Source organism: Misgurnus anguillicaudatus, chromosome 7 (assembly GCF_027580225.2).
Source record: "Misgurnus anguillicaudatus chromosome 7, ASM2758022v2, whole genome shotgun sequence".
Classification (NCBI taxonomy): domain Eukaryota; kingdom Metazoa; phylum Chordata; class Actinopteri; order Cypriniformes; family Cobitidae; genus Misgurnus; species Misgurnus anguillicaudatus.
Window position 1 is genome coordinate 17287172 of NC_073343.2, and position 25894 is coordinate 17313065.

General features: G+C 39.5%; 1 protein-coding gene across 3 annotated transcripts in view; it reads left to right on the plus strand.

Annotated features, from left to right (window-relative positions):
• LOC141365295 (CAP-Gly domain-containing linker protein 4-like) overlaps positions 1-25894 on the plus strand; it is a 110412-nt gene that overhangs the window by 68425 nt on the left and 16093 nt on the right. The window contains exons 9-11 of one of the 3 annotated variants that reach the window (XM_073869491.1): positions 6999-7177; positions 8922-9063; positions 10090-10213. In XM_073869491.1, the coding sequence (XP_073725592.1) occupies positions 6999-7177; positions 8922-9063; positions 10090-10213 (445 nt within the window). Of the gene's footprint in view, positions 1-2868; positions 3006-3330; positions 3485-6998; positions 7178-8921; positions 9064-10089; positions 10214-25894 lie in introns of those variants that run through there. The other 2 variants (XM_073869489.1, XM_073869490.1) reach the window with 2 other exon arrangements.

Genomic DNA, 25894 nt, shown 5'->3' on the forward strand with positions numbered 1-25894 from the left:
CTTGAGTCACTTGGTCAAAATCTCCCAGTTCCAATCGCTAATACCAATGCAACCAAGCAACTCAGATCAAGCATGCAGCTACGAGTCTACGACTCCTCTGCTCGCAAAAAAGGGCTCATGTGACCTGAGGAACTTGTAAAAAAACATGCATGTCCGTGGTAACATTATCAATAACATAATTGTAAAAGTTCGGTGTGTGTGTTTAGTTTCATTTCATAACGACAAATATATCAACACCACGTTTAAAAGATGTGAGGCTTTGTTGAATTGGGACGTGAGAGGAATATGTCCTGTTTCAGATTGACTTACAAGATCCACGATAGGCTTCAGTTAATGCAGCCACACAGTCACTCATCCGCGCAAGAACATGATCTTGTGAGTGAGTCCCAGACAGAGCCGCTCGCCCGCTCCTGCACGGGTCCTGTGAGTGAACCACTCACGTCACTCTGAGTGACTCGGTTAACAAGAGGAGCCGTGTACGTCCGTCGGTGGCGGATCTTTACAGCAGCACTGCTGAAACAGTCCTCGTATTTAAAAATTTTAAACATTTGCAGCTTCTACCCAAAACATTGTGCCAGTCAAATATTGCAACAGATTAGCCTACATGAGTCAGTGGGTTAATAACACGAGCAAGGCTCGTCGGATTCAAGCTCTATGAGTTGAGTCACTCTCTGTGTGAATCCCCGAGCCGCCGACCAACTCATTGTCGCACGCACGCATCCCTTTGTACTCGGACTCGGAGCTGCAGAAAATTACGAGTGAGCTTTTGGCTCACTCGGGACCCCCAGTCGACATTTGGTGATGTAAATTAACTCGTTGTTGCAAGTTATAGAACATATGGCAGCTTATGTAGAGTTATGTGTTGTAATTCTGTTGTAAACATTTGAAGAGCTTTGTGTTTGATCCAATTTCTCAGTTTTAAAGCAAATCTGAGAGGACTCAACTGACTCGGGTTATGGTCACTTAGGACTCATGGTTCTCGAGTCATTTTAGGGATCGGGTTAAATGATCCGAGTTTCGAGTGACTCGCTCATCACTAGCTCAAAAACGCTCAAGAGGTCACACTAAACACAGACTATGCCTAAAGACATTTAGACCTGATTTTTTTTTACATGTTTCCTGTATTTTCTGTTTGTATCTTAACAAAATAGATTGAAAAATAAACATGGATGGACATTAAAACTTCTAAAACAACAAGCCTGGCGGTGGTGGCCCCCTAAGACTTTTGCATAGTACTGTAAGTCATTTGATATGTTATAAAAAGCCTGCTTGCACAATGATTGTAGACTGGGGTGAATTCCAGATGATTTATTATGGCTGAAAAAAATTCAAACAGCACTGGAAAAGAAACATAAATCAATACTTGTTCTACTTGTACAGGTTAAAGGGAGGCTGGCAGAGCACAGAACCTATTCTCTTAACCATAGTCAGAAATGTTCACATAAGTTTTTATTTCTAGAAGTTTATATTACAAAGCCATAGGTTGAAACAATTCTAATATCCACATTTATTACATTAACTTGAACTTGTTGTTTAACTGTTAATGTAAATTATGTTAAAGTTGTTTTGTAGTTGCTAGGGTGCTGTTATGTAGATGCTAAGGTGTAGTGTTTTAAATATGTGGTTTCTATGATGTCCTGGATGGTTTTAACGGTGATCTTCTACAAGTCAGAGCACACATAAGTGTTCATTTTCTCGTTTTTAAAACTTTGGACTATATATAACTTTTGGAAGAATTAAAATTAATATTGCAATATGCATTTTGCCATATGCACATCTGCTTTATTTCTATCATTTCTGTATTTTGTGCACCCCGAGCAGCAATGTTTTGAAAGTGGTACAGAGCCATAAAATCGAATAACCTATGAATAGTTTGAACAGTTATCACTGCAAATGATTAAAGAGCACCTATTATGCTAACAAATTAGCACGTTAGCACGTTATTGTAATATCCCATAGTACATACATGTTATTAAAACTTGAACTAATGCATTGTGAGTGTTTTAAATTGCTTACATACCTCACAGATTTCTCCCTGTCTGGGAAACGCTCGGATTTAGTTCCTGTCTCTGCCTCCCAAAATGTCTAGTGTATTCGGATTGGTCAGATGACCTACTCAACTGTTATTGGTCAACTGGGTTAGGCGTGTGTTTGAAAGGTTACGCCCCTGACTACGCGTGGGTTTTCCGCTCATACAAGACTGAGAGTCACATGCAACATAAACAAGCAGTTATATTTCTCTATAAACGATGGTGTCTGTACTGCCTTACCACTTCGAGCTCGATCCAGAGAGTTCAGACGGCCGTTACGATATAAACGATCTCCGTCAATGAACGCGATTGGATTTAACTTTTTTAGGTGGCTTTAGCTCTGCCAGAATGCTAAACGAAGAAGAAAATGTGTTACAAAGACATCCAAAAGGTAATTATAATGTACTACATTACTGTGCAAACTATATGGAAACACCAAATGCAGCACATAGAAAGTATTCATTGAAATGATTATAAAACTATTTCATTTGGTAATTTCTACATTATTTTACCATAGTAAACTTTATTATAAAAGACTGCTTACATACTATATTACTGTGCAAACTATATGGAAACACCAAATGTAGCACATAGAAAGTATTCGTTGAAATGATTATAAAACTATTTCACTTGGTAATTTCTACATTATTTTACTATAGTAAACTTTATTATAAAAGACTGCTTACATACTATATTACTGTGCAAACTATATGGAAACACCAAATGTAGCACATCGAAAGTATTAATTGAAATGAATGTTAGTTCTACATTATTTCACTATGGTAAAATTTATTATGAAAGACTGCTTACTTATACGTGCTATGTTTTTACTTATTAGGTTTTAAGGAGAATGCAACAGGTTCCAGGGCCTCTTACCTGTGTGATTCCTCATCCAGGTTTTGCACTAATTGTCTAAATCCCTACACACCGAACATTTATTGTACAGACTATAAGCCTTTGAGGCGCAGGACTAGAGTGAGTTTTATTACATTTTTAAACTAATAACACTAAAGTATCATTATAGTAACAAAGTACCCAAAAGAACAAAAGATGTAACTTTAAAGAAAATATAGTACTCAGTCAAAAGTTTTTTTTATTTATTACAAATATATATTTAAATGTTAAACAATATACAAATAAACATACTTTAGTAACCATATTGTGCTCTTTCAAAAATTGTTCAATTCACTTCTTACAGCTATCTATTCTATACAGATAAATGGCATATCAAAGCTTTGTCAGCTGGTGCTATTTAAGACGACACTATAGGGTTATCATCCTATCATGTGGTGTTCTCCAGATACGCTTGGAGCTTCCTGATCTGACTGGTCAGTATGTTGGCTTCAGACGACCCCTACACTGAAGATGGCATGCAATCACGTCCTCCTTTGAAGGTCTCTCAAACTGTGATGCCAGGTCCATTGGAATCGGGGTTTCCTTCAGCTTATCTTCAAATACCTCATCAACCACAAGCCTGATCACATCATCCACATAACTGTAGAAATATTGCAGTCAATAAATCTTTTTTGATCATTTATTTCCCTGCTTCATACATTAAGTTTTATTTATGAATATATTTGAAATAAAAACATTACTGCTTACAGTATGTCACTTGTGTGTTTTGGGAACATAGCCTTGTAATTTCCCTCTCCTGCTTTTGTTACGGCTTGGTAACATTGTAATGGATGGCTGCAAGGTACAACCTGTAAAAATATAAACAAGCAATACATTTATTGTAAAAGTAAATACTACTTTATTTAACACAGTTACTAAAATACTTAAATACCTGCACAGCATTCCAATAAATGGGAAAATCCATTTTTTAGCTGCAAATCTGAAATCTCAGGCTACGGACGGCAAAGGCATCCACTGATGATGGTGATGGAAACATTGTGAAACAATGCTACTGCCTGGGTTCCTATGATTATGCAGAGAAAAAAACTTTGTCATCATCAGTTATACATTTAAAGGAATAGTCTACCCTTTTGCCATATTAAACTATGTTATTACCTCAACTTATTTAATACATATCTATCTTTTTTCAATGTGTGCACTGTACAGCGCGTCATGAATGTGTTAGTATTTAGCCTAGACCAATTCATTCCTATGGTACCAAACAGGGAAGTCACCAAACACTTCCGTGTTTTCCCTATTTAAAGACTGGTACATGAGGAGTTATACCAGTAAGTATGGTGCCACAAAATAAAACTTTTTTTGGTACCATAGGAATGAATGGGGCTAGGCTAAATGCTAACACATTCACAACGCGCTGTACAGTGCACACATTGAAAAAATATAGGTATGTATTAATTTGTAATGGAATTATCTCAGCTTTTTGCTCAAAATTGGGTGTTTTTGAAGAAACCTACCCATATTTGAGAGGTGATGAAAAGAGAACTAATGAATGTAGGATGAAACAGGTTTTTTTAAAGCAGAGGGTCTGTTCTTCATTTGTTATATTATTTGTTTTTATATTTAAAGAAGAACATTTTCTGGAAGGCATTAAACTCTTATGAAAATCATGAAAAATGCTGGTGCGGAAAGAGTTAAAGATTAGGGGTGTGACGAGATTTCGTGCGATGAGATCTTGCGAGATTAATTGTGTCTTGCGAGATTAATTATGTTACTAGATCACGAGATTCTCTCTTTAATGTGCTATTTTGTTTGGGTTTCCAATAATGTTCGTTTGGGAACTCGTATGTGTCAGATGTGAAGTCTCAGCAGATTAAACCCTCACTCAGAGTTTACATGATTTAATGTCTGCATATTCTTGCTCAAGAATGACAGTGGCTGTATCATTTCTATTGTAAAGAAATTGACATATATTATATGAAGAGTTTGGTTCCAAAACGCGATAAACGCCATTTTTGAAAAAAATGAGTTACTGCCAAAATCAGTATTATATCAGGTTAGTAGTTAAAAGTAAATTCTTAATTTTACGCAAAATCCAATATCCGCCGTGTTATTCTGTCATCTTTTCTCCCTTTTTTCCCAAAATGCGACAAACGCCACTCCCCCTTTTTTACAGAACGCAATAAATCCATTTCTGATATTACAGCCCACCAGTCACGCAATGTAAACAAACAATGGCGGACGCGCTGAGTACACGGAGTCCTAGTTTTCCTCATCTACTTTGTACTTCGTGATCAACAAACAAAAACAAAATAATACTTTAATTGCATTGATAAACCTGTGATGGTTTTCTGTGATGGGAAAGAAACGTAAGCCACCAGCATCTAATAATTTCCCTGAGAGGCACTCGGGCGACGGGTGCTTGTTCTCCCGACAGCATGAAGCTTCTCATGCTAACACATTGACCCCAGAGGATCTTATGAAAAACTTTCCATAACTTTACTCAAAGTCAACGAAAATCGAGCAGGACCAAAAACATTTTACAGCTGATCGCTGTGAAAGACGTTAAGCGACGACGTCAAGTAACCGCAATGACAGTGATCTTAATATGACAAAGTAAGTGTTTTGATTAATGCCATTAATGTTTATATTTTTAATTAGTGTGTACAACTAGTCAACTAAACGAATATAACATGGCAAAGATGAATGCACATTTATATAGGCTATTGATTCAATAGATTTATAGCATTTTGAATAAAAACTTGTCATGGATTTATTGCATTTTGTGGAAAAAATAATCCGTTTTTATAATAAATCTTTGAAAATCAACTTATGGATTTGAATTTTTTATGTTTTTATAACCTAAAGATGCTATGTGAAAGTTTGTAACAGAAAATAGTTGTTTTCATCTTGTCACTTTCTTGGTATAGAAAACACGTTTTTACCAAAATTTGTTAAAATGGATTTATTGCGTTTTGGAACCAAACTCTTCATATATTCTAATGGATTTAAACATTGTTTGGCTAAAAATAACCCATCTAAAGTGAAAGTGAAGATAGCATCCGCGATATGAGTCCACTATCACCCCCTGCAGGCATTTGTTATAATACATAATGCTTTTTATTTATAGACCACAAATGTGATGTTTGTTAATGTAATGTTGTTTATTCTAACTTGGTTAAGATGCTTTATTTGAACCAATTATTATTGCATCTTCGTTTTTATGTAATTTTAATAATAACGGCTTATATGAAGTTTATAGGAGGTCTGGGACCCCCCCAGACCCCCCTCAATTCGAACACTGCTCTAATGTACACAACTTCATTACTGTCATGGTTCTGCCATCTTGTCCTTTGTTTAATCTAGTCTTGTGGCAGAATCATGACAGATCCATGTTTTGTGTGGGTTCACGTGGTCTTAGTATTGGTTTACTGGACCACGTGTTCCCTGTGTCTTGTCTCTTTTACCCCGCTCCCTTGTCATCCTCCTCATTGTTTGATTCTTATCACCTGCTCCCCTCTTGATTTGTTACCCTATTTAATCCTCTTGTATTCATTGTCCTGTGCTTGTGCATTGTTCCAAAGTCCTGTAAGTACGCTGTCCTAAGTCTAGTCTAGTCAAGTGTATAATATAGTTGTGTTTTGTCAAGTTCATTGTTTAGTGTAGCCCTGTTTTGTGTTTTAGTGTAGTTTAGTGTCTACCCTGATTAGTGTTCACTCTTGTTCAAGTTGTCCTGTTTCTGTTGTTTTGCCCCCTCGTGGGTATTATTTTCTGTTTATTTGATATTAAAAGTCTTTTGTTAATCCACTGCTGTCTGCATTTGGGTTCATCCTACACATCCACATAACAATTACATTACAAATGTCTCTGAAACATGAGCGTAAGTCCAATTGTAGCTTATTTAACACACATTTGTGCTGGCAAACCCAAGCTGTGATCAAACTAAATCTATTAGTATGATTTTGCAAAAACTGTACTACAACTTCAGACTAAAACTTTTAAATGTCAGATTATAGCATTAGCCCAATTGAAATTGAAGTTATAAAGCACATATAAATGCATCTAAAAACATCCCTTGCTTCTGATCTCTCCATCCTCTTTCTTTTTTTGTGACAGGTTTTCTTTCCCGCAGTTGCTCAACCTCCTCATCCTCTCTGGAGTCCAGACAAACTTCATCTAGGCGACAGCCACGGACACTTCAACAGCAAAGACTGCCTCTACGCCCTTGGCAAGAACGAACCCCTCCGAGTGCCAGATCCACACCACCATCCCGCTCTCTAACCGCCACCCCACATTCTGGTACTTACTAATTGCAAATTTTTTGAACTGATTTTATGTTTAAATTTTATGTTGAATCTGAGGCGTTTTTTTTAAGTCAGTTTGTGCACGAAATACGAGAATATGTGTGTACTGTACTGCATAAGGACAGAAATCCCTTAGAGGCTGTTTACACTTGGCATTAACATGCATTTTCGTCATCAGTTCACAAGTTTTGTGTTTATATTTAATATTTAAGTACATTAAACATCTAGTATTTTTTTACTTTTACTTAAGTAAAAAGTACTTTTGTACTTTCACTCAAGAAAGTAAAAGTACACAATTTTTATGTAATTAGGTATTAAATCAATTTTAATATGCAATATAAAAGGAATACACAGTATGATTCTATGCTTCAGAATGTAATGAACATTTTTAGTAAAGTATTTTTCCCCAAGACAAACACTCAAAATTTACTCAAAGTACTCAAGTAGTGTCCGTCTCTGATTCATTGTTTGGTTGAATTTATTGTTAGGGACAATTCAGTGCTCCCTGGATATTGGTAGGGACATGTCCATAGTGCCCTACCCAAATCAATTCATTTGCATCCAGTGATCAAACAACGCTGATTGCTGCCCCATTTTGCATCTTTATCATTGCCCCTATGTGTGTTTCCACACCCCTCTCCCTCTTGGTCCAACAGATAATGCTTCTCACAAGCAGCTTGCTGCATCCTTTCAAAGCAAAAAAAAGCTGATTTATGCATTGCACCTGCTTCTCACTTATACTTGTGCGGTGGGGCCCCAGCTGATGCAAATATTGCATGCCAAAATTAATTGACTCTTTCTGTGGGTTCACACCAGATGCAATTGGGGCGTCAAAACGCGCTATTCGTGCGTAGTTGGACCCTTGAACATTTTGAGTTTACTCGCTTCATTCTAGTCATTCAGGACATTCACACGGAAATTCACATCATGGGAGGGGCTTCCACTCGCTTCCTGTAATCACATCACTACTAGAGAAAGCTCCTGATTGGTTAACGTGGCACGTTTTTCAGCCAAAGTTCAGATTTTTCAACTTGCGCGTTTCCCGCGGCAACGTTCAATTAGTGTTATTCGGGCGAACTAGACGCACGAATGAGGCGGAATCGTGTCTATCGCGCTGCGCTAAATGCCTTACTTGCGCCGCGAGACCTCCAGACGCCTGTAAATGCATCTTTACATTGACTTTACATTGAAATCCCTTGCGCTTAACACCTCGATCACGGCTGGTGTGAACGCAACATTATGTTTCTCAAAGCAGATTGGTCTCTTTAAGCGAGTTCCCAATACGCCTGTCACTGAAGTGACCGACTGAAAGGAAACCTTATTGTTACATTCTTATAGTGTTACAAATAAAATTAACAAATCTTAGCTACCTAGTATTAGTGAAGTGGTCAGCAGTCTTTTTGCCTGCACCTAAACTCTGCCCTTTAAAAAATATCACAATGTTTACTAACTGAAAAAGAGTCTATTTACAGACACATTTTTACAAAACAGAGTGATCAGATCTGTCCCAAGAACTTATTGTATATTTGAAGAAAGTAATTATATCTGTAGTCCTATTACTAGCAGAGATTAATTTGCTTTTATCTGAGAGAGAAAATTATCAAATTCTAGTACAGTACAAATTATAGCACAGTGTAGTACAGTGCAGTGCAGTACAATACAGAATAGTATTATCTAAGAATTTGTATATTAATTGGGCTGTTACATATAACATATAACAAATATAATTTTTCCATCTGTAATTGCTCGGAGCAGGACCCCTTCAGCAAGCAGTGCAACACATGAGAACCCAGAGGTGCATTTGGGAGAGCGAGTGTTGGTGGTGGGACAGAGGACAGGAATTGTTCGATTTTACGGCAAGACCAGTTTTGCTCCAGGTATGATACTGTTGCCTCCGGATTTGCTAACACCATTTTGCTCTTATAGACCCTTTTACAGCTCACGTGATCAAATAGCCTGCGCGCGCATTTGGGCAACGGAAGTGGTGTTATTCCCCATTGGTTCTAACTTGGTAGCAACTTAGAAAGTTTATTAAAACGGTTTCCCAACATCAAAATGTCCGGTTGTTGCGTTTGGTTGCACTAATATAATATAATAATATACATATATATGTATCTGGCAACTTTATTTTTGGCCATCTGCTAACGTCTTCTGGTAGCTGTGTTAAAAATGTTGATAAAGTCAAACTTTTTAAAATAACTTACTGTTTGTGTTGCTTCACTGTTGATTTTTACGATACTTCCGTTGCCTAAATGCGCGCACATACGCTGCCACGTCATCATTGTGTACAAACAGTAAAAGGGTCTATAAGGTCTCCATAGGTCGGGGGTGATTGTAGATTCAATTTTTTTTTTGCCAATGTTTTTGGATCTCTCAACTCTGTATAATCTCAGGATGAATTGAAGCCATATTTCAGTAAGAGCATAAATGTATATTATTGCACAATGGAGAAGCATTTAATAAATTAGTTAACTCTCTGGGTTGTACAAATATGACGCACTTTCAATAAAGATTAATGTTTGTATGGGTGAAAGGCTCCTTTAAAAACGCAAAGGCTCTAATGTAAACACCACATAATTGTTGTTTTAGAGGTGCTTAATGCCCTGGGGTAAAATCTATATTTCTTTTAATGTACCCTCTCTGCTATTTGCACATGAATAGAATAACGTTCTGTGATTTCCACATTGTTTACCATAGAGAAACGGTTTGCTTGTTTGTTCCTGCATTACAAAGCTTTTGAAATGGATAACTAGATTTACTTAAAGCACAGGATTTGGTATTCATTTGCTAAGGCTTGGGGTGTGCTTTGAGATGACAGATTGGAGGTTATTTACCCAAGCCCAGGTCGGCAATCGAACTGCTGTTTTCAAAATGTGTCTTTGTGCTGTTTGTTCTTTTAACAGGATTTTGGTTGGGGATTGAGTTGGACAAGCCAAGCGGAAAGAATGACGGCTTAGTTGGAGGAGTGCGATACTTCAGCTGTCCCCCAAAACACGGAGTCTTTGCCCCACCCTCACGAGTTCAGAGGCAAGTGTACCATGCAAGATTTGCACTCTGTACAGTATGAGTATTTCTGGCCGATTGTGTCTTAAATTGTTAAACAGACATCCCGACCTTTCTGTACAAAGGCATTAATAGGATTGTGCATCGACATTTGCGAGTCATTTCAGCATGAGGGAAGAAACAGCCACCACAGAAAATAATCACCATGCAATCTAAATGTAGCACCCGTACTGCCACTCTGCTAATTACTTGCATGAAAATGGTGGGTGCTTGGGTTCGTTATAGCTTAGGTGGATACCAAGAAGGTGCACCTAATAAGTTTTTAATAAGTTGTAAACCTTTTGACCATAAAATATTTAAAAATAATGAGATTAGTTTTAGTTTAACAAAAAATAGGGTTAGCCCTGGTTTATTTAAACCACAGAATTGAGCAAATAGAATATAAAACTTTTTCCCAAAACAAAATATCAACAAATATACAAAATAAATAACCAAAAAATTCCCCAAATACCTAAACAATAGCCTGGTACAAATTAGCTAGAAACCTCAATAGTTTCAATCACACGTTGTACATCAAATGAATAATATAAAAGTTCTCCTCCCTTATCTCTTTCTCAACAATTGAATATACACAGAGAACTTTACAATAAACAATACAACGTCGCCACATGTACTGAAACAACTCTTAGCACGTGCAATGGCGGTGGGCCCACTCACACATACACACACTCACGTTTCAGTTACTCAGAGTACTTCTTGGAACGAAGAAAAAACATGTTCCAGGCCTGTATTAGTCTTGCAAAAACATTGAGTGCGCTGAACAAACTGGCAAAACATTGAGAGCGTGGAAATACTTCAGTCTGGACGATGCTCACGTGCAGCGCGATTCACAGACAGAACCTCCAGCATAAGCTCACCGTGGCTAACCATCTCGGCTACCTCCGTTCACGCGTCCGCTCCTTTCCTCCCGCTCCGTCAGACGGGTCTCCGGCTTCTTTTCTCACTCATATTTCGCGTAACAACCCCCCGATCAGTTTCATCTGGTTTTTCACTCTTTTTTCGCGTTATATCTTTATAAAGCGCTCAAGCGTCCTCTCTTTCACACCTGTCCAGCGAGAGAGCGAAATTAACTTCCCGCACTCCCACTCACGTTCCCTCTCTTGGTCACGTGCATCCGTTGCCATACCGACAGCCAATCACTATTCACTATACAGCATTAATACTCAAGTGACCAATAAAATGTAATAAAAAGTCTTACATTATTAAACCTTTGATAATATTATTATTTAACTAAATAATAAACTTTAACTTTCATAACTGTCATGACATAAAATCACAAATAGTAATCTCCTTTTAATAATGTAAAATGAATTGAATATTTCCTTCTTTAGAAATCAAGGTTTTCTATTATTTATTTAAAGTAAATGAGCGTTTTCTTGTTTAATAACCATATGACTCATGTTTGAATAAGAGATTAATCATAACCTCAATTTTTTCATTACATAGTATACCCAAGTTTAACCCTCTGGGGTCCGACCATTTTGGGACACTGTCAGAGGTTCTGACATGCTCTTACATTTGGTCTTTTTTCAGTTGCTTTAAAACATAATAATGGCAAGTGTCTCATACCACTGTGTTCAGCACAAACTGGGCTAAAATATTATATGAGCTACATGTATGTACATGTTTATATTTTTGAGAGAAAAAGGTTTGTGCGTGGTTTTTAAAAAAGCTAAAATTTTAAGTCACTGATATAAGTCCACAAAACCCATACTAAACATGTTTTAACAAGACTTTCCTAAACAGAATCTAGTAGTCTAGAGTTTTTTCTTTAAAATGATGTGAAAATCATCCTGCCTACTCATTCACATAAACCAGTATATTGATTTAGAAATTGTAAGACACTTTTTGTTTAGAGGGGCCGTATGCGAGAAGGATTGATTGACAGCTAGCAAACAAAGGCTCGCATAATGAGCTGCATAATGATCTGCATAATGAGGGAGGAGGGAACTACAGTAATGAATGTGAGGACAAATGAACATGTTTGTTTGAGGTTTATTAAGAAGTTAACAATATAATCAAAATAGAAATGAAGGTCAGTAGGACCCTATTCAAAAACTTAACTTTTAAAGAAACTGATAAACAACAGAGCTGTAAACTTCATGTGGCTCATGTTACCATATAACTTTATGTCCAAAGAGTGTGAATATGTTTTTCCACTTCATAGTTTACTGATGAGAGGGATGCAGACCTGTAAGAGAGTTATGAACAGCTGTTAGCATAAATTGTCCACAGAAATACCCTTACATACATAACTGATGGGTAAATGATAGCACTTGTAACGGTGGTCGCCTAAACTCAATAAAAAAAAATTGGCCTAGGCGGGTTTCGAACCCGGGTCTACCACGTGGCGGCCTAACGCACTACCACTGCGCCACGTGATTGATGTCTTTCACACACCTAGGTAGACTGGCCAAGGTAAATTTATAATAAAAAAAAGGCGAGTCTCCGTGTAAACAACGCGGAGCTCATAATAAAACGGTGTCGCGTGTAAAGCGCAATGTATGGAATGCGTTGCATGTAAACAATATCATATTACAGCAGATCCCCCAGTGCAGCATTACTCAAAGTTGCCATGAAGGATACGAAAGTGTCTACTGTACAGCATGTAACAATGAAATCCGCCATTACGTGATCACGTGTACTCGTTTGTAAATAAGCATGTAAACATGGAATCTTACAGCACACACTTAAAAGACACAGCAGTGCAGCATTACTCAAAGTTGCCATGAAGGATACGAAAGTGAATAACTGTGTCTAACACTGTACAGCAAACAATGAAATCCGCCATTACGTGATCACGCGTAAGTTACTCGTTTGTAAACAATGCGAACGTTTTTCAATCCGAAGCGTGCAGTCCGTTGAGGTTGCTTATGTAGGCTGAACTGCACAAGCCATAACATATTACATGATAGTAAATATAAATGAAGACAAATGACTTACAGTTTCTTCAGGAATATATCCGCCTCCATTGCGCCTTCCATTGTTCTTCTTCTTAGGTAACGTTAAAGATAAACGCTTCTCTTCCTCAATGTCCAGACATAAATGAAGATATTCCTCACGTGTGTGTATAAAGTTTATAATCCAAACATGCGCTAAAGTCTTTAAATCTTATCAAACATTACGCTTTGCTGGTTTGAACAACTCGTCTCTTCATTACCATGTCAACAGCGTGTGGGTGTGACCGCAATAGAGATAATGAGCTCAGCCAGGAAAAACGGTACTCTCTTTACTTCAATGCAGATTATATAAACAGGAAATATTTGTTTTTGATAATAATTAGCTTGTTTAAAAGTAGACATTTCAGGCTTTCTTTGGATATGTGTATTATGTTTGTGTGAAGAGTATTCGCGGAGTTTCAACTAATTTTTGAACGTGATTTGAGAGACAGCTGGCGGAGACAGAAATGTCTGAATGAGCACCCTGTTTATTTTCTTTATTTGACAAAAACACAAAGATCTGTTGTTATTGTGAATGTGCACGAATTAAAGAGGACCCTTCAGAGTTTCAAATGATGTCAAACACGTAAGTGTTTGATTATTAATGATGGAGTATTTTAAGTTGATTCTGCTATGATAAGGAGAAAACACGTCAAAACGCGTCCCTGCGTTTTTGGACCCCTGGGGGTTAACACTGGGCTACATCCTCCCCCTTCTAGACAGTTTTGATGTCCTCATCAAAATAAACCTTAGAGGACTCTAATAGCTTTAATGTCAAGGGTAGAGACCAAATTGGAACAAGTGAAGCACAACGCCATGGGGTGGCACCAGAAAGTTTGCAATAGACTGCTTCTGGAGTCTCCGTAGAGTCCACTTCCCACCAATATTCCATGGCTTAGTACGGTCACAGGGTAATCACAGGGCTTGCCAAGTTCATCGTAGCTCAGCTTGACCACTGGACGGATGACTCTTTTTGAACGCTCAACTTTTCCACTCTCCACTTGAGTGTCCATATAGGCATTGACATCTGCCTCCTCTTCTATAACGTCCACTTCTGGATCAGCATGACGAGGTAAGTTTGGAAGATCATTTGCCACTGGCTCTATCTCCGTAGTGCATTGAACTTGTCTTTCAGGTTCTGTGACGAAGGGCTCGGGCTGCTTAGTGGACAATTCTGGACCTGTCAGCAACTTATCCCATTCCAACTCAACGGGTCTTGGCAAATATACTTCACTGTACTCTAACTCGGAGTACACGTATTCATCGTGATTGTTTGTCTGCACTGGTTCTGTTGTATTTTGCTGAAATGCTCTGGTCCTAGGTCTTTGTAGTGGCCCCACTTCCCTTTCATCAACGGGGAGTCTCACCAGATAACCAATGGGTAACAGATGATTACGATGAATATGTTTTTTCTGCTCCCATGCCTCTCTCTGGCTTAATCTTGTAGACAGGTAAGTTGGGTAGTTTCTCCATAACAACATATGGTGAGGATCGCCACTTGCATTTCAATTTGTGCTTGCTTTTGACCACAAAGTTTCTGAGTAGCACCCTGTCGCCTTTGTCAAGGACTTGTTCTTTGACATGCTTGTCATGTGCTGCTTTGTTTCTTTGGTGGTTCTTGTCTGACGATTCTGTTGCAAGACTGTATGCTCTTTGGAGATCTTGCTTGAGCTTAGCAACATAATGAAGGTAGGACTTTGTTTTTCGGTGATCCTCGGTCGCACTGAAACAGATGTCTACCGGTAAGCGAGCTTCTCTGCTGAACATTAGCAGGTAGGGCGAATAACCAGTTGCATTGTTTTGAGAACAGTTATAGGCGTGGACCAACTGGCTGATCTTTTGACTCCATTTTTGTTTTTGCTTCGGATCAAGTGTGCCAAGCATTGACAATAGTGCCCGATCTTTCGGGCTGCGGATCTCCCTGGGGGTGGTAAGGCGATGTTCTTGACTTGTGCATACCCAGCATCATCAGAAGGTCTTGGATCAGTTTGCTTTCAAAATCACGGCCTTGATCCGAATGTATGCGGGCAGGGAGTCCGTAGTGTACAAAGTAGCGCTCACACAGTATCTTGGCCACGGTGACCGCCTTCTGGTCTTTGGCTGGAAAAGCTTGGGCGTATCGAGTAAAGTGGTCTGTCACTACAAGAATGTTGGCGAAACCTTGGGAGTCTGGCTCAAGTGACAGAAAATCAATACAAACTAGGTCTAGAGGGCCTTGGCTGGTGATTTGTTTTAAGGGAGCAGCTCTCTGAGGAAGGGCTTTACGAGTGATGCATCTGCCACAGTTTTTGATGTACTGCTCAACCTCAACTCCCATTTTCGGCCAATAGAACCGTTGTCTGATAAGTTCAGTAGTCTTGTCCATGCCCAAATGACCAGACTCATCATGCAGAGATCTCGGGACCATCGAAACATACTCTTTGGGCAGTACCAGTTGCTTTACCATATTTCCATGTTTCTCCACCTTTCGATAGAGCAGATTGTTTTAAATGAACAGCTTGCTTGCTTCTTTGTTCAACAGAGCAGAATTTGGATTGTCCAAGCTGGCGAATGAGGAACCACCCCGAAGTGACTGTTTGACTGGAGCGATAGTAGAGTCAACATCTTGGGCATTGACCAGGTCTTTGTGGCCGAGCTGACTCAAAGAACCGAGATCCAACCTAACTGGGAAGGCGAAACACTCTGGTATACCATCAGGCGACACTCAGAGTGACTCAGCAATAGTTGTAGCCTCCGTTAGCGTTTCACAGCACTTGATCTGTTTACACAGAGCTTGGACACTTTCAGTCGGTATGCTTTGCCAGCCTTCCTCTGTGGTTGGAAGAGGGTTGTGGGACAAGGCATCAGCGTCAATATTGCTGCTACCAGGCCTGTACTGCAGAGTGAAATGATATGTGGCAAGTGCTGAGAGCCAGTGGTGACCAGTCACATTGAGTTTTGCACTCGTGAGAAGATACGTTAGGGGGTTGTTGTCAATTCTCACTGTAAACTGTGCTCCATATAAATAGTCATGGAACTTGTCTACCACTGCCCACTTAAGTGGAAAAAACTCGAGCTGGTGCACCGGGTAGTTCTTTTCAGATGCACTCAGCTTGCGGCTGGCGAAAGCCACCGGTCTCAAGCCCTCGGGGTACTCTTGGTTGAGGACAGCGCCGAGCCCATGAAAACTGGCATCAATGTGAAGTATGGAAGGCTTGGTGGGGTCAGAAAATGCCAGCACCGGTGCGTTTGTGAGGCAATGAATGATCTTTTGGAATGCCTCAGAACATGACTGATCCTACCGGTCCCCGAAAGGCTCATTGACTTTATAGTAAGTTTTGTCTGATGAAGAGGCAGACTTTTGATTCTTTTGGGTGGGAGGATATCCTTTGCAAAGCTTTGTAAGGGGTCGGATAATGATGGAGTAGTTCTTTATAAATCTGCGGTAGTATCCAGAACCCCAAGAATGACTGCAGAGACGGAAGGTCGGTTGGCTGCTTCCACCGCGTCACTGCTTCAACTTTGTCTGGGTCTGTGGCAATGCCATTCTCAGAGACGATGTGCCCGACATAGGTGACTTGTGAGCGACAGAACTGGCACTTGTCGAGGGACAACTTGAGTCCAGCTTCTTCAAGGCGAGTGATGACTTAGAGGAGTCTTTGCTCATGCTCTTCCAAAGTCTTACCAAAAACAATGAGGTCGTCTAGGTAGACGATGAGTTCAAGCATGTGCATGTCGCCGACTGCCTTTTCCATGAGCCGTTGAAAGGTCGCAGGGTCCCCTGTGATCCCCTGAGGCACGCGCTCAAATTGGAAAAATCCCAATGGACAGATGAAAGCGGTCTTTTCTTTGTCCTCCTCTGCCATTGGGATTTGGTAATATCCACTGCGCAAATCCAACACTGAAAACCACTTACTGCCGGACAAGCAATCGAGAGCGTCATCGATACGTGGTACAGTGTACTGATCTGGGGTAGTTCTCCGGTTCAGGGTACGGTAGTCGACGCACATACGAAGTTGACCATTCTTTTTACGTGCAAGGACAATCGGGGAAGCGTATGGACTTCTTGATTCTTTTATAATCCCAGCCGCCAACAAACCTTGCAGATGACGGCGAAGGTCATCCAAATCAGCAGGGGCAATACGTCAAGATCTTTCCCTGAAGGGAGTGTTGTCATTCAGAAGGATGTGATGTTCTACCCCTTTAGCCAACCCGACATCCCATTCTTCAATAGAGAACACCTGAGAGTGTTTAGCAAGCTTCTGACTAAGCCTCTCTTTCCACTCTTTGTCGATGGGTGACTCACTGAAGTCAAACAAATAAGGATCCATGGTCGGAACAGATTCGACTTTAGGGTTTGGTGCATCTGTCACCATGTCAACGACGTGAAGGTGAGCAATCACTGTGCCCATTGGAATGGCAGTTTGCTTTAGAGACTCATTACGCAGTAGCACCAGGAAGTTGTTTGTATCTAGCATCTTGGAGAACAACACAGTTGGCTGGAAAATTACACTTGGAGGAAGAGCAGGTGAGTGGGCTCGTTCAATAATGAGTATACTGTCTCCAATATCTTGTTTTTCTTTAACCTTGCAACTAGCAACATTTTCAGTGCCAGGAGGAATGCTGAGAGGACCAGGCCCAGACTTAACCACTTAACTTCAGCCCCAGGTAAGTCTTTGTTGTCTTTTATGGTCATCCCTGCATGAACGGGTGAATGTGTTTTCTCTTGAACTTGGGTTTTGTCTGAGTGAATGTTCTTCAGGTCTCTTTTCGCTGCTCTGGACTTGAAAGGCTGAACCCCTTTGACGTTTGTGCCGATCAGGACAGGTATAGTCTCGGAGCACCATGGATCAGGGCACACCAGGGCCAGGATAGGAACAGACTTGACTTTGTTGGACTTAGATTTTTGTGGCAGCTCCAACTCAACCTGGATGTAACCTTTGTAAGGGTAACTGCTCTCAGACTCACTCAGACCCCATATGGCTAGACCGGTCACAGAGTTTAACTGGATGTGTGACAGATGTTTGGCATACCAACTGTCGAAGATGATGGTAACTTGAGATCCACTGTCCATCAGCGCGGTGCAGGGGTTGCCATTGATCCTGACCTGAGCAGTGGAGGGTGGTCCCACGAGTCCCTCGGGCAATAATAATAAAAATAATAATAATAATTCATTACATTTATATAGCGCTTTTCTTAGTACTCAAAGCACTTTACATATGAATGGGGGAATCTCCTCAACCACCACCAATGTGCAGCATCCACCTGGATGATGCGACGGCAGCCATATTGCGCCAGAATGCCCACCACACACCAGCTTATTAGTGGAGAGGAGACAGACTGATATAGCCAATTAGTATGAGGGATGATTAGTAGGCCAATGGGCAAGTTTGGCCAGGATGCCGGGGCACACCCCTACTCTTTTTCGAAGGACATCGTGGGATTTTTAATGACCACAGAGAGTCAGGACCTCGGTTTAACGTCTCAACCGTAGGACGGTGCTTTTTTGACAGTATAGTGTCCCTGTCACTATACTGGGGTGTTAGGACCAACACAGACCACAGGGTGAGCACCCCCTGCTGGTCTCACTAACACCTCTTCCAGCAGCAACCTGGTTTTCCCAGGTGGTCTCCCATTCAACTACTGGCCAGGCTCAGCCCTGCTTAGCTTCAGTGGGCAAGCTGTCTTGGGCTACAGGGTGATATGGCTGCAAACTTTTGGTCTGTACATTTACCGCGTTTCTCTTGACACTTGCATTTGTTTCATTATCCGATTTGCGGTTCTGCTTGGACTTTCTTTGAACTTGCAGCAGTTTCTAAATAACTTTGGGATAGTTCTCGGGAGAGGCACACTTGTTGGCATAATGCCCGTCTTCTCCGCAGCGATAGCAAAAAAAATCACTTGGGTCTTGGGCTGTCAAAGGTCTTTGCGGCCAGGGTCTTGACTGGGTCTCTTGTAGGCAGGGCTCAGTAGCAGGACTACACTTTGGCTTGACTGACATGACAGAGACCTGTTTTTGCAGCTTAACAACCTCTTTCTTTAAAGCCTTACGTTCTTGTCTTCTGCGTTCTCTGCCACCGGATTAACTGGAAGCAGTGTGCTCGTCGAAAGGTGCCTTGACATGGCGGCCGGAGTAGAGAGTTGACTTACTTGTGCTCTGAGTTGGCTTATTTCGGCTTTTAAATCGTTTAACTCTGTATCGGAAGTAACAGTAGCACTTTTGGCGTAGACGGCTTTGGGTGGATGGAGTCTGCGACGGGAAGCTTCATGCTCCTCCTCCAGGCGTATCTCATTCATCAGCTAGAGAAATGTGGGAGGACTGTCTCTGCGGTATCTTAATCTTAGGTTTAGTATCATAATGTCAGATCTGGTGGCCCCTTTAACCCTCTGGTGTCCGACCATTTCGGGACACTCTCAGACAGGGCCGTGCACAGACCTTTTGAGGGGCATGTGCTGAAACTGAAAAAGGGCACTCCCTCCAAATAAATATCACATAATAATCATCTTAAAAGCTTTATATTTATTCACTATTAATGATTGAAGAAATCACTATTAATGAATGAAAAATGACATTTTATGATAGCTTTGCATTATACAGTGCAAAGGATATCTGGCCTTGTAAGTTGGCTTTAACAATTTACATCCTGGGTGTTTGTCTGTATTAGGCCTATTTGTAGTCATGTGTTTGTGAACTGCTCTTGTGAACTCGTTCTTATTTAATTGTAGAATATATTCATTTTAATTTTTCCTCTGCTTACATACATAAAGTTAAATAAAAATATGTTTGAAGAAAAAAAGGTATTCTGTTTGGTTTTATAAGCTAATTTTTATTATTTGGTTAACATGTTTATGTATGTGATTGAGAAGAGGGGGAGATTATACTATACTATAGCCATACCATTATCATATTCAACATGTATCTGCCTACCTGGCAAAAACTGTGCTGAGGATCAGGAACCTTGGTCTTTTGAAGGTACAAATAACTGCATTACTAAAAAATATAAAATATATTTGATTTCAGAATAAAAAGTTATAAACCAAATAATCATACAACTCCCTTGCCTTGACTAATTCAAGGCATAAGATACATGCATATACAATAAGTTATATCCAGATAGCATACTGTAATGAGTGACAGGGCAATATAATGTACATACTTGTATCCTTTACACGTTTTTCGTCTCTATCCAGTTTTCCTAACCTGGCATCTGACGTCTAAGACCTTTCTAATCTGATATGTTTTTGGTGTTAATGTAGGCTAGACATTTACCCGCGCGGGCACGTCTTCTCGCGTGAGATGTGTTGACTTGAGACGCGTCATGCAAAAAAAGCGGTAAAAACCCGACCCTGCATTCCGTATTGTTGTCACGGGTGCCCTTCACATGCGTCAACACTTGTTTAAAACTGCTCGCGCTTTGTCAAAAACTCAATTTGGTCGCAGTTTGGAGCCCTTGGTGCCCCATGATTGCACACTCGACCAATCCCGTCTATGGATAATTCGCCTCTGCTCAAATGTATAAAACATGCGCCGTAATAGACATACAAGTGTTTCTTTCGTAAAGAGACAGCATTGTACTCAAACAACAAGATATTTATTTACCGTTGCAAGACGTAGCTGCTCTGACTGCTGTAGAACTTCAGCTCGCTGCACTCAGGGGGCGGAGTTAAGAGGTTTGACTGACAGTTTGAGCGGATCCAAAAATATTTTGTTTTTTTAATTTTATTTGATAAATATATTTGTAAAACACACAGACAGATGTAAATGGTTAACAATAGCATTAATTTATATATTTAAAAAAATAATAAAACACCTCCAAAAAAGGGCACTTCGGAGTGAAAGGACAAAAAGGGCATGTGTTCTGCACAGGTTGAGCCCTATCTGTGCACGTGCCTGCTCTCAGAGGTTCTGACATGCTCTTACTTTTGGTCTTTTTTCAGTTGCTTTAAAACATAATAGTGGCAAGTGTCTCATACCACTGCGTTCAGCACAAACTGGGCAAAAATATTATATGAGCTACATGTATGTACATGTTTGTATTTTTGAGAGAAAATGTTTATGCGTGGTTTTTAAAAAAGCAAAATTTTTAAGTCACTGATATAAGTCCACAAAACCCATACTAAACATGTTTTAACAAGACTTTCCTAAACAGAATCTAGTAGTCTAGAGTTTTTTCTTTAAAATCATGTGAAAATCATCCTGCCTACTTATTCACATAAAACAATGTATTGATTTAGAAATTGTAAGACAGTTTTTGTTTAGAGGGGCCGTATGCGAAAAGGATTGATTGACAGCTAGCAAACAAAGGCTCGCATGATGAGCTGCATAATCAGCTGCATAATGAGGCAGGAGGGAACTACAGTAAAGAATGTGAGGACAAATGTATACATGTTTGTTTGAGGTTTATTAAGTTAACAATATAATCAAAATAGAAATTATGGTCAGTAGGACATTTTAAGTTTATTTGGAAACAAACCCTATTCAAAAACTTTGTATAAACTAAGAAACTGATACACAACAGAGCTGTAAACTTTATGTGGCTCATGTTACCATATAACTTTATGTCCAAAAAGTGTTTTTCCACTTCATAGTTTTGTACTGATGAGAGAGATGCTGACCTCTAAGAGAGTTATAAACAGCTGTTAGCATAAATTCTCCACAGAAATACCCTTACATATATAACTGATGGGTAAATATCACTGATACTGCATTCATAAACTATCTTGTACATAAACTTAATTTCAGATAAACATCTGCAGCAATTAGTTATATCAAAAGCTGTTTTCAGATGACTGTTTTCAGATGCCCATCCCCTTATCATCTAGCTTCTGTTTTAAACGTGTTTCTGTAAGCGCGTATGAACTTTAAAAACACATCGCATGTGCGCGAGCTCGCGTCTCCGTGTAACGCAGCGCTCATAAAAACGGTGTCCCGTGTAAAGCGCAATGTATGGAATTACCTTGCATGTAAACAATATGGAATCATTTTACAGCAAATCCCGCAGTGCAGCATTACTCAAAGTTGCCATGAAGGATACGATAGTGAATAACTGTGTCTAACACTGTACAGCATGTAACAGATATCCGCAATTACGGGAGGTCACGTGGATTTGTTTGTAAATAAGCATGTAAACATAACATGGAATCATATTACAGCACACACTTAAAAGATACAGCAGTTCAGGCTTACTGAAAGTTGGCATGAATGATATAAGTGAATAACTGTGTTTAACACTGTTACAGCATGCAACAGTGAAATCCGCCATTACGTGAGATCGCGTCCATTTGTAAACAATGCGAAAGTTTTTCAATCCGAAGCGTGCAGGTTGCTTACTGTATGTAGGCTGAACTGCACAAGCCTTGAGCATATTAAGTTACATGATAGCAAATATAAATGGTATAAATTAACTGTTAACGTTACTTACTTCTAATCCAGCTCCAGTGCATCCTCCATTGTTCTTCTAAGGTAACGTTAAAGATAAATGCTTCTCTTCCTCAATGTCCAGACATAAATGAAAATATTCCTCACGTGTGTGTAAAGTTTATCTTCCAAACATGCGGTAATGTCTTTAAATCTGATCAAACTTTACGCTTTGCTTGTTGTGGTTGAACAGCTTGTCTTCATTACCATGTCAACAGCTGTGGGCGTGACCGAATTAAAGATAATGAAGTCAGCCAGGAAAAACGGTACTCTCTTTACTTCAATGCAGATTACATAAACAGGCATTATTTGTTTTAGATTATATTTAGCTTGTTTAAAAGTAGACATTTCAGGCTTTCTTTGGATATGTGTATCATGCTTTTGTGACGAGTATTCGCGGAGTTTCAATTGATTTTTGTAACGTGTTTTGAGAGACAGCTGGCGGAGACAGAAATGTCTGGATGCACACCCTGTTTATTTTCTTTATTTGACAAAAACACAAAGATCTGTTGTTATTGTGAATGAACACATATTAAAGAAGACCCTTTACCGTTTCAAATGATGTCAAACACGTAAGTGTATGATTATTAATGATGGAGTATTTTAAGTTGATTCTGCCATGATAAGGAAAAAACACGTCAAAACGCGGCGCCTCGTTTTTGGACCCCAGGGGGTTAATGAGCTGGTCAAGACGTGCTTTGTCTGCCGCAGATGACTGAAGTCCACCCATTTGGACAACTTTATTTAGGACTCTCTCGAGGCGTCTCAGGAACTCAGAGTTTCTCATTATGATGTTGACACAACATTCGGAAGGAAAAGTGAAGTTCTTTCCCGCTCTCGAGGTTGCCAAATGTGGTCTCGAGAATATCAATGTAGTCCATTGAGGTTGCAGATGGGTTGTTGAAACGGACAGCTTGGAGGATTTCGAGTGCAGGACCCTTCACACTTTCCATTATTCTCATTTTCTTTTCTGGTTCAGGGCGATCGTATTCTTCATTCATATGTCTGGCTTGTTCAACCCAATTTTCCAACTGTTCTTCCTTTGGTGTGGGCATGACCCCTGAGAAAGTGCACAATCTTCTGTAAAGATGGTTACCTTGTGTGGGCTTGCTTGTCATTTGTAATACATCACCAACTGCTCGAATGATAGCTTCAGGAGTGGACGCTTGAAGTGGGGAGAAAAAACTGGAATCTAGCAGCGGCACATTTTGACCATCACAGGCAGGCGGAGCTTGGGGTTCCTCATCTTGCTTAGAAGGTCAAAATATTCTCCATGTCGTAGTAAACCCCTCAGGAACAACATCAAGAGGAATGGTGTCTGCATTCACCTTCTCCCTGCATTCACATAACACAGTTAAACTTTGAGACTGTGAGTCATGCATTATTCCTCTCACCTTGACTCTCCCGAGTGCTTTGATAGTCTGCAGTGTGTCTTCAATGAAACCAACTTCAGTTTCTGGAGGTATATCTTTAACCAGCAAGGCTTTCACAGGGTCCATGCCTTCTCCAATACACCAATTCTTCAACTGAGCCATCCCCACGGGTTATGCGCTTACAGTGATCACTTGTCAAAACTAAATTTGGTTGGTTTTAGTTGTATTTTAACACAAATAAAGCTTGATTTGTGTTTTCTTGACTTAAATGCTTAATTGAACTCTACTTTTGTAGTTTTAAAATTTTCACAATAGGTACCCTTTAATATGATTTTACATGTAGATTAACAGCTAGCCAGCTTTTGGTTGCAAACATTTTTTTTAAACAAACTATTTAAATCTCTGGGTCAAACTAAAGTAAGATCTGATTTAAAATTACTTTTGAACTAATTAAATCCCAGCAGTGCCTCCATTTTATTTATATAGCACCCGTACTGCCACTCTGCTAATTACTTACATGAAAATGGTGGGTGCTTGGGTTCGTTATAGCTCAGGTGGATACCAAGAAGGTGCACCTAGTAAGTTTTTAATAAGTTGTAAACCTTTTGACCATAAAATATTTAAAAATAATGAGACCCAGAGATAGTTTTAGTTTAACAAAAAAAATAGGGTTAGCCCTGGTTTATTTAAACCACAAAATTGAGCAAATAGAATATAAAACTTTTTCCCAAAACAAAATATCAACAAATATACAAAATAAATTACCAAAAAATTCCCCAAATACCTAAACAATAGCCTCGTTCAAATTAGCTAGAAACCTCAATAGTTTCAATCACACGTTGTGCATCAAATGAATAATATAAAAGTTCTCCTCCCTTATCTCTTTCTCAACAATTGAATATTCACAGAGAACTTTACAATAAACAATACAACGTCGCCACCAGAGATGCTCACAAGTCTCTGAGCTCGAGTCCGAGTCAAGTCTGAAGTCTCTGGGCTCGAGTCCAAGTCAAGTCTCAAATCTTGTTGTAACAAATAAAACTCTAATAACAAATAAAGAAATTATAAACATTTATAAAAAAGAACATAGTTGCTAATTTGTAAGGTCTAAAATTAGCATTAGGTACAGAAATTAAATTAAATGGATAATAACACTGTCTTTATTGTACAAATTAAATATTATTATTATTATTATTTTTGAGCAATAGAAGTGATTTTCTGTTTGTCTTGGGTTGTTTGATTAACATAAATGACACAGACTTAAGTAGGTTAATTGAGGTTACTGTCTCTTTATTAAGAACAAATAAGCCCAGACTGGTTACTGACTGGTTTCTTAAGACATAAACAAAAATGTTTTATTAGAAAAAGAATACTGTGTGAACATTTTGCGTGTATGTATGTGCCTTGTCCAGAAAAGAAAGATTTTATGTTGGCTTAACTTTTGAAACACTTCTCTCTGTATGTACACTACTGAGGGCACTTAAACACGTGCTCAAACACAGGCAGATGGCGAATTCCAAAAAGCGCTTCAGGAAGAAGATGCAGCAGTCGCTTCACATAAAACCTTACGTTGTTTTTCATTGCTCTATTCAGCAAATGTATGTTAATGGACTACACTACAGTATGACACAAAGTAGCGCAACTCTGGCCTGACTGGAGCTGGACCGGACACACTTAACCGCATGTGCGTACAGAAATCTGCTCACTTGACCGCCTTTTTGCGGTCAAATTGTTTAACCATTTAAACAATTGCAAGCCTTAGAAACAATGATAAACTTACCCTATTTAAATTGCATATTAATCCGCAAATCGCATGCGTGCCGAACCGCGGATCCGTCACAGCACTACCCAAAGCTTCAGATGAATGCCACAGCAGCGGCTGCCTGCAGGTGCAGTCGACATGTATGTTCGCGGCCGCGCGCGCGGAGCAGATATG